Here is a 14531-nt window from a genome sequence, read left to right on the forward strand (position 1 = left end):
TTTTTGTGTGAATAAGGTGCCTCTGCTTCCAGGCGGGACAGCGCAGCGCTCCTTGAGCCCACGAAGCCAGATGTCAGGGTCCGCCCCGCCCCGCCCCTCAGGATGCACCGTGCACGGCTCTGAGCAACCGCAGGGCTAGATTCCCAAGGCCTGAGCCCTGTTGTCTTACGCCAGACCCCCGGCACAAAGGGCAAGGCTGTGTTGCCACACCCTCGGGGGACACACCCGCTGTAAAGCTGTAAGGCAAGCAGCCACAGAGCAGCAGGCCCGCAGCCCCACTCCTAGCCAGAAAGTGAGACCCTGCAGGCTGCTCGTCCTCCACAAGAGCTGCACCCCACTGCCCAGTCTGGGATTTCAATGCCCAAATCCACTGTGGACTCCCACAAGCAAACAGCCCCTGCCGAAGCCAGAAAGCTCTATAATAAACTGTGCTTGCTTGCTTTCTTTCTTTTTGGAGGAACTGGGGATTGAACTCAGATCCTTGCACTTGCCAGGGAAGCACTTATTCTCCCCAGCCCCTTAAATTGTGCCTTCTAAGACACATTTAAAGAGTCATCAGGGTGCAGGAGATGGAGAACCTTAGATCTGAACAGAACCGAAGTCGCCCCCATCCCACGCCATGTCTGGACTGGGGGTGCCCAGATAGCAGACCATCCCAGCTGCCGTGGTGATGACCCTCCGCCTCTTCCTCCTCCTCCTCCTCCTCCTCCTCTTCCTCCTCCTCCTCTTCCTCATCTTCCCCCTCCCCTTCTCTTTCCCATTTCCCCTCCCTTTTCCCTCCCCCTCCCCTCCCTGCTCTTCCTCCTTCGCAAGGTGTGTGGGTTGGAAACCCCAAGTTGGCTGAGTGTCCCCCATATTGCACAGACTTCTGTCATGTCAAAGAGTTATCAGAGGATCAAGAGGTCAGTCACTGGCCTGAGGTTGTCAGACAGGAGCTGGAGTTTAGAGCCAGGTCTGCCTGAGCGGAAGATAGGCCTGAGCAGAGACAGCGAACAACAACAGATTGTGCAAGGAATTGTGGGAAACGACGCAGCGACAAAGAAAATGTTAATTTTCTAACATACGCGCCACGCTGGACGGATAACTTACCTTGCACGAGAAGCACTCAGCAGTATCGAGGGACCTGAAGGCTGCAGCACGGCGGCCGAGCTAGAAACGCTCCGAAACGTCACTCCCAGGGCGTGACGTGGCGCTTACGCAGCCGTGTGTGCGTAATCACGCCCAGCCAAGCTCCCGGGAAGTGGACGCCCACCTCGAGCAGGCGCGCAGGGCTCGCTGCCAGGGTTCTCCGGCCCAGCGGGGCCCTTGAAGATGCTCTCCCCGCAATGGGGACGCCGCCTCCCGCGGGAGAGCGCTCAGCGGCCACGCGGCCTCCTGTCACCTCTAGCTAATGGGTTTGTTTTTTTTTTTTCCTTTTGCCACACCATCTTAATATTTCATTCCTTTTAAATACCCTTGCAATCTTGGCATAATGCTCATGATTCTAGGACTCAAGAGGCTGAGGCAGGAGGCTCACTGTGAGTTCAAGGCCAGCCTGGATTACACAGCAAGATTTGATCTCAAGCTGCCCCCAAGAAAACACCAAAATTATCATAAATAAAAGGAAAGAAGGGAAAAGTAAAGAAGAAAAAAGAGAGAAATGAAAAACCTAAAAATAAATAATTTCCCCTGAAAAAAAATTTACCAACATCATGAGACACTTCATGTGAAGAATTTGTGTGGTTCACCAGATCAATCATGGTATTTTTAGGTTACTGTCAAGTTCATCTTTTTTTGTGACAGGCTCTCATTCAGGCTGGTCTTGAGCTCACTTGGTAGCCCAGGCTGGTCTTGAACTCATAAAAATCCTCCTGCCTCAGCCTCCCAAGTGCTGGAATTATAGATGTGGGCCACCACACCTGGCTCTCAAATTCATTTCTAATATAACTTTTTTTTTTTTTTTTTTTTTGCGGAACCAAGGATTGAACTCAGGTCCTTGCGCTTGCCAGGCAAGTGCTTATTCCACTGAGCCATCTCCCCGGCCCTAGTAAAGTTATATTTAATTCAGAATGTACTTTGGGCTGTGTGTGTGTGTTGTTTTGGCTTTTTGAGAGAGTCTTGCTATGTAATTCAGCCAGGCTTTGAATTTACTCTGTAGCCCAGGCTTTTTGAGAGAGTCTTGGCTTTTTGAGAGAGTCTTGCTATGTAATTCAGCCAGGCTTTGAATTTACTCTGTAGCCCAGGCTAGCCTTGAACTCATGATGATCTTCCTGTCTCAGCCTCCTGAATGCTGGGATTACAGGTATTTGCCCCTCTGCCAAACTACTTTGGGCTTTTTAATCCTTTAGAAGTCCAATTATTTAAATACAGGATGACCAAAAATTGCATATTTTTTATTAATTTTGTAAGATAATATGACAGGACATATAAAAATGACAATTTTATAAACTTATTCAATACAATAATTAATTATTCATCCGGTTGGAATGGTCAGTGCTAGGAACAGTCGGTACGTACACAGACACACTGTCCGAGGGACGCTTAGGGCACACTGGTGAGCGCGTCAGGGCTTGATTTAGCAGAACACCTCTCACCACTGGGGCGAACGAGCAGCATCCCAGCCAGCCTTGCCCCGCGCCTGGCGTGAGCGGCAGCTCGTCCTTGCTGGTGTGTGACGGGGAATTGTCCTAACCCTCCCTTCCTCTAGGCGAAGATCACCGTGCTGGAGGACAACGATCCCTTTGCCCAGTACCACTACCTGGTGACGGTCTACACCGGGCACCGGCGAGGGGCCGCCACATCCTCAAAGGTACCCCAGAGCATGCTGGGGACTGAGGCAAGAGGATTGCAAGTAGCTCGAGGCCAGTCTGAGTTACAAGGGAGACTGTGTGTCAGGAGGCAAAAACAAAAATAAAGAGTGAGGAACTCCTGCAGCTGCAGCTATCTGAAACAAGGACTGGAGCCAAGTCATTATCTGGGATGAACCCCAGGGGGTGCCAGAGAGTAGCGATGGGGAACCCACAGGGCAGGGAAAACAGCCTGTAGGAGATACCTGAGCTAGCTGGCCACCCTAATTCCCACTGGGGGCTTGGAAACAGTGCCTCAAGGATGAGACCCGGGAGTCCCTCCAGCGTTTCTTCTCAGCCCCTTCTGGCTGTTGCTCCAGGGGCCAAGGCCAGCCTTGGGGGAGGGGGAAGAAGGCAGTGGGCCGGGGAGGGGGAACCCTGCATGCTGAGGCTGGGGTGGAGCAGGCATGGGCAGTGTCCTCTGACCCTCAGAAAACCAAGCCTCCCCATCTGCCCTGCCTGGACAGAGAAACATTCCTGAGCTAGTTCCCAATATTCCTTCTCGATAGCTCGAGGCTGGGCCCTGGGAATGTATAGTTCAAAGTAGCCTGCATTCAGCTAGGCGTAGTGATGCACACCAGTAATCCCAGCACTCAAGAGGCTGAGGCGGGAGGATCATTGCAGGTTTGAGACCAGCCTGGACTACAAGTGAGCTCAAGGCAGCCTGAACTACATAGTGAAACCCTGTCTCAAAAAAAAAGAAAGAAAGAAAGAATAGCAGGCATTCCCCCAGCATGGCTCAGTGCTAGGCACTCTGAGGGACACTAAAAATAGAGCTGTTAGGAGGAAAAAGTTCCTGCTCTGTAGTCATTACAAACAAATACATGGTGGGTGTGGTGGTGCATGCCCGTAATCCCAGCACTCTGAACCTGAGGCTGGGATTGCCAGTAAATTGAAGGCCACTCTCAACTACACAGCTGGAGATCTGGGGTTATAGTTCCGTGGCATAAGTGCTTGCGTGGCAAGTGGAAGGTCCTGAGTTCAATTTCCCTGTGCAAAAGAAAAACAAACAAACAAACAACAAACTACACAGCTAGACCCTGCTTTTAAAAGCCAGAAATAACCCAATCAATCAGTCTGTCAGTCAACCATCAGTGGGGCAAATTCCCCACTGTAAAAGTCAGGCTTTTTACAAGAGTGACTGATCTCAATGCCATGAATATAGAAAGTGTCACCTAACTGTGTACACCAGAAACAGTCTCTAGAGAGGTCTGAGGCGAGGGGGTGTGGAACGGGCTGCCTTCACTGGCTTCTGGTCACCTCCCATGAAGCAAGGTCAGTGGGCTCCATTCCCACATGAACGTGGACACCCTGGCCCCTGGATTTCAGGTGACCATCACCCTCTATGGCCTGGATGGACAGAGTGAGCCACACCACCTGTCAGACCCTGCGTGCCCCGGATTGGAGCGTGGAGGAGTGGACATCTTCCTGCTGTCCACCCTGTTCCCCCTGGGGGAGCTGCAGAGCCTCCGACTGTGGCACGACAACTCTGGGGACCGGCCATCCTGGTGAGTTGGCAGGAGCACAGTCCGGCTGGGGAGGGTCCTTAGGCACACCAGGAATCCCCATTTCACAGGTGAGGAGGCCAAGGTCCAAGAGGCCCTGGGCCTGCCCCACACGATCTATCAGTAGCTAGAGGAGCGTGAACGGCACACTCCTAGTGCCCAGCATCTGCCCACCCTTAGCAGCATGGGCCTGAGACTTGCCAGTTCATGCAGCTGCACATGCGAAGTCCTCCCTGCATCCGAGGCCGAGGCTCGTAGCCTGGGCAGGAGGAGCCAGACAGAGGGGCCCTGGGCAGCCGGCAGGCAGCGTTTGTTCCCTTGTCTCTTATGCAGCCAAGGGATTCAACCTTAGTACTGAGTGCCTTAGCTATTGGGTGGCTCCTGGGAAGAGAGGCTGAGATGGAGGTGCAAGAGCAGGGAGCCCATGAAGAGCCCAGGGAGAGTAGCAGGGCGGATGGACAGAGGGACACAGCAAGCCATGCTAGCAGCAGGCCAGACTGCCCAGCCCCTCCCTCATCTGAAGCTCTGCAGCTGTCCCAAATGGAACCAAGATGCCCAGGTCCTGCAGAGTGTGCTGTCCTCCCAGCACGCAGGAGGGTAAGGCAGGAGGGTTACCTGAAGTCTGAGGCCAGTCTGGGGCACCTAGTGATTGCAAGACCGGCCTGAACTACACAGGAGACCCTGGTGAGCCACTGCTGGGTCCAATCTTACAGGACAGGCACAGTGACCTCACATCCTCCCCTGGCCCTGGCCTAACGGACCTGACTCAGGTTATGAGACACCCACACAGTTCCTGAACCCCAGAGAGAGGGTGGCCTCGCAGTGGAGGTAGAATTGCGACAACATCAGGGCCCCTGTGCTCCTGTCCGCACACATGCACTTCCCATGGGTTACTTGACCGCTCAGGGCCGTCACTGCCCTAGCCGGGTTCCCCAGGCAGAGAGGGGCTCCCAGTTCCCAGGGGTGCTGCCTGAGCCCCCCACAGAGCTTCAGTTCTGATCAAGGCAAAGGGCAGAGAATGAACATGCAGCCTTGGCAGGGGCTACTTCCTTGGGCTCAGGTCTGCAAAGGTACTGCCTTCATGGTGTCCAGGGAAGGCTCAGACCCCACACTTTGTCCTCTACCCTCCGGGTTCCCTTCCAGGTATGTGAGCCGGGTGCTGGTCCATGACCCAGCGACGGGCCAGAGGTGGCATTTCCTCTGTAACTCCTGGCTGTCAGTGGATGTGGGAGACTGTGTCCTGGACAAGGTGTTTCCGGTGGCCACGGAACAGGACCGGAAGCAGTTCAGGTACTTCATACCTGCCTCAGCCTCCTGAGCACCAGGATGATAGGCTTGGGCCACCACTCCCAGCCCCTCCCTGCCTCCTAACTCCTGGCCCCATCTTCTGGCCCCACAGCCACCTGTTCTTCCTGAAGACGTCCACAGGCTTCCAAGAAGGCCACCTCTGGTACTCCATCTTCAGCAGCTCGGCCCGGAGCCGCTTCACACGGGTGCAGAGGGTGTCCTGCTGCTTCTCCCTGCTCCTCTGCACCATGCTGGCCAGCATCATGTTCTGGGGCGTCCCCAAGGACCCTGCTGAGCAGAAGATGGACCTGGGTAGCTCCTGCTGTCTGTGGTCCTGGGCAAGGCTGTGGCCAGGGGCCGCCACTACAGCCCTGAATACTCTTGGGAGCTTAGTGATGTCACCATGGCTGTCCTCAGCCTCCAGCCCCTCCAGAGGTCACACTGAGGCCATTGGCCCAGCCACCTTCTCACACTGGTAGCGTAGACGACCTGGGGGTGGCCAGGTCCTGGGTAGAGGAGGACATCTGGCTTGGGCACTGCACCCGGGGCTTAGCAGGAACCCCCTGGGGCTGTGTCCCTTGGTCCTTCACTGGGTGGCCACCCGGTAGAAGGGGTGGGAGGACAGGGCTCTGATTGCTGCCTCTCTCCGTGACCCTCGGGCCTGCTCCCCAGGTGACATCGAGTTCACATGGCAGGAGGTGATGATCGGGCTGGAGAGCTCCCTGCTCGTGTTTCCCCTCAACCTCCTGATTGTCCAGATCTTCCGCCACGCCCGGCCTCGGGGCCCGAAGGGGCAGGGTGCTGGGAGCCCCGCTCCAGTCCCGTCACCTCAGCCTATGGACGATGGCCTTGTGACCCCTGAAGCAGTGACCAAGGCAGGTGCTCTACCTCAGCCGGGAGAGGGGTGCTTTTCTTTCTTTCTTTTCTTTCTTTCTTTCTTTCTTTCTTTCTTTCTTTCTTTCTTTCTTTCTTTCTTTCTTTCTTTCTCTCTTTCTCTCTTTCTCTCTTTCTCTCTTTCTCTCTTTCTTTCGGAACCAGGGATTGAACTCAGGCCCCTGCGCTTGCCAGGCAAGCGCTTATTCCACTGAGCCATCTCCCCGGCCCCAAGGGGTGCTTTTCTTTCACCCCATTTCTCATCTGTCTCTGTCTACTATTCCCTCCCCAGTCCTGGGGAGTGAACGCAGAGCCTTTTCACTGAGCTGTATCACCAGATCTTTGTATTTTTTTTATTTTGAGGCAGGGGCTTGCCAAAGGCCAAAATTGCCCAGGCTGGGTTCAAAATTTCAGTCTTCTTGTCTCAGTCTTCCAGAATCCTGGGGTCATAGGTGGATACCCTACACGCCCTTGTTTTCCTTTTTTTTTGTAGGCTGGAGATTAAACCCAGAGCCTCACACATGCTAGGCTACACTGGACTATACCCCCAGCCCCTTCTGCTTTTTCTCCTCTCCTTCTCCTCCTGTTTCTTTTTCTTTTTCTTTCTTTCTTTCTTTTTTTTTTTTTTTTTCACCAAGAATTGAACTTACAGCCTTTCACTTGCCAGGCAGGCACTGTGACACTGAGCTATATCCCTGGCCCCTTTCTTTTTTTGTTTCTTTTTTTTCTTTTTCTTTCTTTCTTTTTTTTCTTTTTCTTTTTCTTTTTTTTTTACTTATTGGAAAAAATTATTTATTTATATAATCTCATTTAATTTTTACAATAATCCAGTATCTTTTTTGTTTCTTTTCTCTTTCCTTCTAACCCCGCTTTATCTCTTTCTTCCTCTTGTCTTTCCTTTCTTTCTTCCTTTCTTTTCTTTCTTCTTCTTTTCCTATCCCATCCAGCGGGTCAGTCAACGAAGGTCACCTGGGAGAGGAGCGGGGAATGGAGGAGGGGACAAAGGACAGGAGACGCGAGAAATGGAGACAAGACAGGATTCTGATCAAGTCTTGTTTATTCAGGGGAGGTGCTGAGTATATATAGGGAGTGTAGGAATGAGGAAGTCTCGGCTCTAGGGGGTCAGCAGGTATCTAGGCAACAGAGGAAGGTCCCACCCCTGGGGCCTAGGACGTGATTCATGGGGAATGGGCAAGGCGGGAAGGAGCAGAAACTTAACTCAGCAGGGGAACAGAAACTTAAGAAAACAGCTGACACTATTATAAAATGGATACCAGTTAACGGCTTCCCACAGGTCCCCCTTTTTACTTTAACTCCAAAGGCCATTACTCCTTGAGGGGACTGTGCCTGTCTTGGGTCAAGATGCTTTCACGTGGGGCTGAACCAGACCTTTCCCGTCATAGGAAAGCAGGGCAGCGGAAGGCCCAGTTCCTGTCTTAGGTGGCGGTCGGTACCGCATGTGAGCCTCTAATTGTCCATCTCTGGCTATCCAGTCCATCGCGCCAAGGTGAGAAAATCTCTTTACCCGGATTGGGCATCATCGCAGTGTACTCTTTCGAGTTCAGCACAACTTTCTCTGTCAGCCATCTCAAGCCTATGGTGATGGACCTGGATGGGTTGCATTTTAATTGTTTAACGAAAGTCATCAACCTACTGAAAAGACAGGGTCCTATTGATAAAAGTATTAATAGTCCAATCAAGGGTCCCAATGGGGGGAGAAGGTAGGGTAGTACTCCATTCCATGCACTCCAGAAAGGGTTTTCAAATAGCTCTCTTCTCCTCTTAATAAGATCTTCTTGAAGTCTCTTTATTTTATCTCAAACAATACCGGACTTGTTTGCGTAGAAGCAGCAGCGTTCCTGTAAAGCCAAGCAGATCCCTCCCTGCTCTGCTGTTAGAAGGTCTAAGCCCCTCCTATTTTGCAAGACTGCTTCTGCTAATGAATCTATCTGGTCTTGGATATCTTGGATAGTACCAGACAGAGTTTGAACATCATCAATCAGCTGATTAGATAATTTGGTTAAGAATGTACTGCTACTCCCAACCCTGCTGTGCCTGTTCCTAGGGCTCCTGTAATTCCCAGTCCTACCAACAAAGGGATAAGCTGAACTGCCCTTTTAGTGCGGCCTGTGACATAGTCAAAACTAGGAATGGGCATGGGCTCTTCTCCAGATATGACATCTATATCAGGCAATACAATTGCCATGATACACAGTCCTGTCCAGTTGGTAGGTAAATATGTGAAGGCTAAACTTCCCCCACATACAAACACATGTCCCTTTTTTGGGCAAATAGGGCTACTGTAGTTAAATATTTGATTGCAGCTGGTGAAGGTAACAAATCCACCATCAGCAGTGAAGCTATCATTGTGGATGCCTCCCTGCACGCAGGAAGACTTCCATAGGAGATACCCCGCCCCCCGGAGAGGGTGGCTCTGCCTAATGCCTGCCAGTCCTCGGGAGTAAGCCAGTTGTCAGCCACAGTTTCTAAAATAGCTGTGGTGTATGGAGCCGTGGCTCCATATTGGGCAACCACCGTTTTTAGTTTCTTTAGTACTTTAAAGTCAAAACTAGTGTAATGGCGCCAAATCTGTCCTTGAGCGCCTGTTGTTTCTGATACCGGAAAAACCTCTGCCTCATCTAGATCTATGAGTGGGTCTAACAGGAGGAAGCTTTTGGGGATAGCGCCCCTCACGGGTAGCCTTTGAACACAGGGGGCCTTTGGTCTGGTTATATTTTTATTTTTGGGTTTTCCTGATTTTAATCTTTCTAATTGGATTATGAGGTCTTCCTGCTCTTTCTCTAATTTTATCTGTTCTTTGAGAAGTTCAGTTTTGCCTATTAATTCCTTTCTGGGGTCAGAGGCCGAACACGCCGAAGGAGGCGCTGGGATCCGAGCTACATGGCGGAGGGCGCTGAACCTCGGGCGGCCCGTCTCGGCCCTGATACCGAGCGGCTTCCTCCGCCAGTTCGTCCCAATCAACTTCATTATAATCGGCTTCAACTTGAAGAGGTTTTGGTAGTTTGGGATATATTTTTTTATCCTTTCAGCATTTTTTTTTTTTTTGCGGTACTGGGGATTGAACTCATGACCTTGTGCTTGCCAGGCAAGTGCTTATCCTACTAAGCCATCTCCCCGGCCCCTTGCCCTCCAAGATGGGCTCTACCCTTTTGTCCCTGCAGTATATTTTCACCCTTTTTAAAAATCACATTAGCAACAACCGGGTCACAGTGTCTCTGGGATAAGATTTCATCAATTAAATCCCAGTAGGAAAAGGCTGTAACTGGGACCTTTTCAGGTCCAAAAGTCATAATAATCCTTAAGGGCATCACCAACCCTTTTCCATTGCCTCTGATCAATAGTTCTTTCAATAGGGAACCGTGGGCAAACTTGTTTAATATATTCAAAATATTGACACAAATCCTTAATTTTAACCTTTACTCCTCGCGCCTTTAATGCTTTACTCAAGCTTTCAACAACTATCTCATGTTTGCTTAATGCCTGTCCCATTGCCAAAGGAAAAGGGAAAGGGGGTGCCGTCCGCTTACCGAGGTTCAGACATCGTAGCAGGCAACTGTGGCGCGGGCCTCTTTTACTTTCACTCTTGCGTGCTCACTCGGACGGTTCTGTCGCTGAATCCTCCGTACCAGGTGCCCCACACGTTGGGCACCACTTGTTCCATCCAGCGGGTCAGTCACCAAAGATCACCTGGGAGAGGAGCGGGGAATGGAGGAGGGGACAAAGGACAGGAGATGTGAGAAATGGAGACAAGACAGGATTCTGATTAAGTCTCGTTTATTCAAAGGAAACTCTAGGTATATATAGTGGAGGCATGGGGAAATGACCCGGGTAAAAGGCGCGAGTAACTAGGCAACCGGGCTATGACAGGAAGGTCCCACCCCTGGGGCATAGCACGTGATTCACAGGGAATGGGCAAGGCGGGAAGGAGCAGAAACTTAACTCAGCAGGGGAATAGAAACTTAAGAAAATGGCTGACCCTATTATAAAATGGATACCAGTCAACGGCTTCCCACACTTTCCCTCCCTTCCTTCTTCCCCCCCTTCATTCCTTCCTTCCTCTTTCTTTCTTCCTTCCTTTCTGTCAGGGTCTTCCTGAGTTGCGTAGGCTGGCTTTGAGGTCGCAGCTGAGAGCACCACTTTCCCAGCAACCCCACAACCTTTCCCCCAGCTCTTGCCCTGCCCCCACTCTGCAGAACTCACCTGGACTCAGGGATCTTAGCAGGGACAGCACAGGCCTCAAGGGAGGTCAAGGCCACCTCTCCAGCCAGATGCTGTGACTCCCAGGCCACACTCCCTCCCTGCTGGCAGCTCATGCCATCTCCATCTGTCTCTCTGCAGGACACACGGCGACTCATCAGCTCTCTGTGCAGAGCCCTGAAGCTGCCTTCGGGGGCCTCCAGCTGGGACTCTCTGAGTTCAGGGGACATCAACACACTGCTGGCCTTGGCGGAAGACAGCCTTCAACCTCAAAGCCCAGCAGAGCGGGGATGTCAGGAGGAAGCCAGTGGGAGAGAGGGCGCTTTGGCTGTCGCCCTCAGGTCTGCTCCCATGACAGGTGTGTACTGGCCACCCCTTGCCCAGAGCAGCAGCTTCTAGGGCCAGTGGAGACATGGCCGTGTCTGCAAGCTGGTGGGTCAGGCACTGGACTGCATCTTCCAATCCACACCATGGCCGCCTGCCATCCCATGATGCCAAGCCACACCTGAGCCAATCTGGACTCTTTGGTCCCTTTCTTCACTTCAGCCTTTACTCCCACTGGGGGCCTGGGACTCTGTCAGTGCCATTTGTCCCCTCAGCCTCCTCACACCCTGCACCTGGCCGCATGAGGAGATGCAGGAAAAGGCCTTTAAAGTTCGCTCTGTCCTGAGCTACTGGATGTGGGGACCATCCCCCTGGCTCCCTTCAGCTCTGGAATGGGCTCTTCTGTGCCACTCTTGTGACCTTGGGCGGGCTGCCTCTCCTCTTTGAGCCTCAGCTTTCCTCCTGTACAGTGTCAGGGGCTGCAGAGTGAAGCTGGATCTGCTTCTAGATGTGTGGGGCGGGACCCAAGATCCAGGGCGATGAGGTTGAGGGAAGTATAAAAATGGGCTGAAAACCATTTCTCTGTTCTCTTTCAAGTCTCCTAATTAAAAACTAGGCATGGTGTCGCACACCTGTCGTCCCAGCACTTGGGGAGGCTGAGGCAAAAGAATCACTGTGAGTTCAAGACCAGCCTGAACTGCACAGCAAGATCCTGTTTTTTTGGGGTTTTTTTTTTTTTTTTTTTTTTTTTTATTTATTTGTGTGTGTGTGTGTGTGTGTGTGTGTGTGTGTGTGTGGCCAGCTCAGCCCACCAGGGGGCAGGCTGGCTGGCATGTGGTGCTGGGGGATTGAACTGCGGTCCAGGTGCTTTGCTAAACTTGTTCTAAGTAGGTGCTTTAGACCACTGAGCCATCTCACCAGCCCCAAGATCCTGTTTTGTTTTGTTTTTATTTTGGGTTTTTTTTTTCCGGAACCAGGGATTGAACTCAGGCCCTCATGCTTGCTAGGCAAGCGCTTATTCTACTGAGCTAGCTCCCCAGCCCCAAGACCCTGTCTCAAAACAAAACAAAGCCACTAGCACTACAGGCTGGTGGCCAAACCTTCAACCCTTTGAGGACCTTTTAGGTCCAACCTGTGGCGCTCTGCAGACCCAGCTGCCAGGGCCACTCCATGGGGCCTCCCAAAGATGGACGCCTGACAGCCCTGTGCTTGGTGGACTTAAAGCACTGCCAGTCCTACAGCTCCTGACTGGCCTCCATCTGGAGCAAGCGGCTGGTCACGACTGCCTGTGACAGTTACCTCAGCAGGGCAGCGCTCCATGGGCAGTAGCATTCCCAGTGTGACAGGCTTCAGAATACAGCCAGACTCCTGGAGCCGCCTGGCTGCAGTCACCGCTGCTCAACTTGGGCGAGGTTGCTCAACCTCTCGGAGACTTAGTGTCCTCCTCTGCAATAGCCAGGGCTATGGGGCCACCTGGCTTGGCGTGCTGCAGGGACCGGGTGAGATCATAGGCTCATGCCCTGGCCAGACACAAAGCGGGTATTCAGTCGGTGGCACTAGAGTTGTCAGAGTTGGTGTCTTCTGAAACATTCTGGGAAGCTTGCGACACAGAGGGTGTGGGCTCCGGGCTCTGCCAGAGGCTGTGGGGAACCAGGAGGAAGGACACTGTCAGGCCAGGCAGACCTTGCCTCGTGTCTGCCTCTCTTCAGCAGACTGCCTGCTGTGCACGCACGCTCCTGCACAAGCTTGTACACATGCACGCGCATCTCCGCCCACAAGGCTCCTTCTGGTCTCTCCTGGGATCTGGCGGGTCACAGATGGAGCTCGGTTTGGCCCTCTCCCATGTCTAGTCGCACACAGCCCTGGAAGAGGAGCACAGGCCCAAGCCCAGCCCTTCCCGCTGTGGATAGCATGTCTCTTCCTGGGTGCCAGCGCACGGACCATTCTCTCAGAAGGCACAACAAGCATAGTGGTTCAAAATTTTCCCATTATTCTAAAGATATGTTACCTCTATAACATTAAATAAACCAACAAAAACGTGATTTTAGAGGCTGAAGCAGCAGGGTTGCAAGTCCAAAGCCATCCTGGGCTAGAGAGGCAGTTCAAGGCCAGTCTGGACTGCCTAATGAGATGCTGCCACTCCCAAAAAGTGCTTTAAGAAAAAAACTTCAGGCTGGGCCTGACTACAAGCACTCGGGAGACTGAGGCAGAAGGATCTTTGAGTTTGATACCTCCCTGGGCTACAAAGTGAGCTCAAGGCCAACCTGAACTGCATAGCTAGACCCTGTTTCAAAAAAGACAAAAACAGTTTTTTGTTTTTTTTTAAACTAGGCTTGCAGATGCACAACTGTAATCCTAGCACTCAGGAGGCTGAGGCAGAAGAATCCCCTCAAGTTTGAGGCCACCCGCAGCTACATATTGAGTTCAAGGCCAGCCTGCACTACATAGTGAGGCTCCCTCTCAAAAAACCAAAAATATATATTTTTTTTTCCCCCGGGAGGAAGAGAGATGAGGTGAAGTTGGCCAGAAGATAGCCCTCATGGCAGTTTGGAAAATGTCCCTGACAAAAGGCTAAAAGAAAAGCTAAAAGGAAAACATTCCCATCCCAGTGGCTTTGGGACCTTAAAACCTCATTCCCTCTGCGCCGAATTCCCTGCAGCTGGCCCTGAGCTGGAAGCTCCTGAGTGACTGCTGTCCCCTTCACGACGACCAGCCCACCTGCCCACTGTCCCTCAGCACTGGGTGATCACTTTCTCCTTGTCCCCCAGAGAGCACACAGTGCCCCAGGCCCGAGCTGGCCTTGAGGGACCTCTGGAAGGACGCCGCTCACAGGCAGCACCTCTACCGCCAGCTGGAGCACTTGGAGCAGGAGCTGCAGCTGCTGGGACCCCAGGGCTTCTCACAGCGACCCGACCACGCCAGGGCACTCGGGCAGCTGCAGACCCTGAAAGGCCGCCTGGGGGTGGCCGCCCCTGCCAGGGCCAGGTAACGCGCTCCACCCCACCACCCTGTGGGCACCTGCCCTGTCTGCACCCTGCTGGAAGACATCCTGAGCCCCCCAAGAAAGGCACCCCTGGCTGAATTAGGGTTCCTGCCAGTGCTCAGGGAGACTAGGGGTGATCAGGGCTCCCCTACGGCCCTTCACAATCTGTACATGTTTTTAGAGAGTCTTGCTGTGTAGTCAGGCTGGCCTTGGCCTCGCTTTGCAGCTCAGGCTGGGTGTCCTCAGACCCGCCCCTCATCTCAGCCCCTCATCCTCTGGATCTCAATTATGCATCTGTAGTGCAGGAATGATAATGTAATCCCCCAGACAAGCAGCGGGATGCAGAGGCAGGTGAGTTCCCAGACGGCCCAGGAGAATCTTCAGTTTGGTAGATGTGGCCCTGGTGTGGTAATTCAGGAAGAAAATGACCATTGGTGGGCTATGGTCAGAGATGATTATGTCTAGAATTTATTTATTACTATTTATTTATTTATTTATTTATTTATTTATTTATTT

At 52.4% G+C, this 14531-nt stretch overlaps 1 protein-coding gene across 1 annotated transcript in view; it reads left to right on the forward strand.

Moving 5' to 3' along the window:
• Positions 1-14531, forward strand: part of Pkd1l2 (polycystin 1 like 2) — a 91921-nt gene that overhangs the window by 56315 nt on the left and 21075 nt on the right. The window contains exons 26-32 of the mRNA XM_004625982.2: positions 2687-2788; positions 4155-4333; positions 5474-5620; positions 5730-5929; positions 6290-6492; positions 10850-11066; positions 13801-14017. Coding sequence (XP_004626039.1) covers positions 2687-2788; positions 4155-4333; positions 5474-5620; positions 5730-5929; positions 6290-6492; positions 10850-11066; positions 13801-14017 — 1265 coding nt within the window. The remainder of the gene's footprint in view (positions 1-2686; positions 2789-4154; positions 4334-5473; positions 5621-5729; positions 5930-6289; positions 6493-10849; positions 11067-13800; positions 14018-14531) is intronic.

The sequence above is a fragment of the Octodon degus genome, unplaced genomic scaffold (genome assembly GCF_000260255.1).
Source record: "Octodon degus isolate 3935 unplaced genomic scaffold, OctDeg1.0 scaffold00011, whole genome shotgun sequence".
In the NCBI taxonomy this organism is placed as follows: Eukaryota; Metazoa; Chordata; class Mammalia; order Rodentia; family Octodontidae; genus Octodon; species Octodon degus.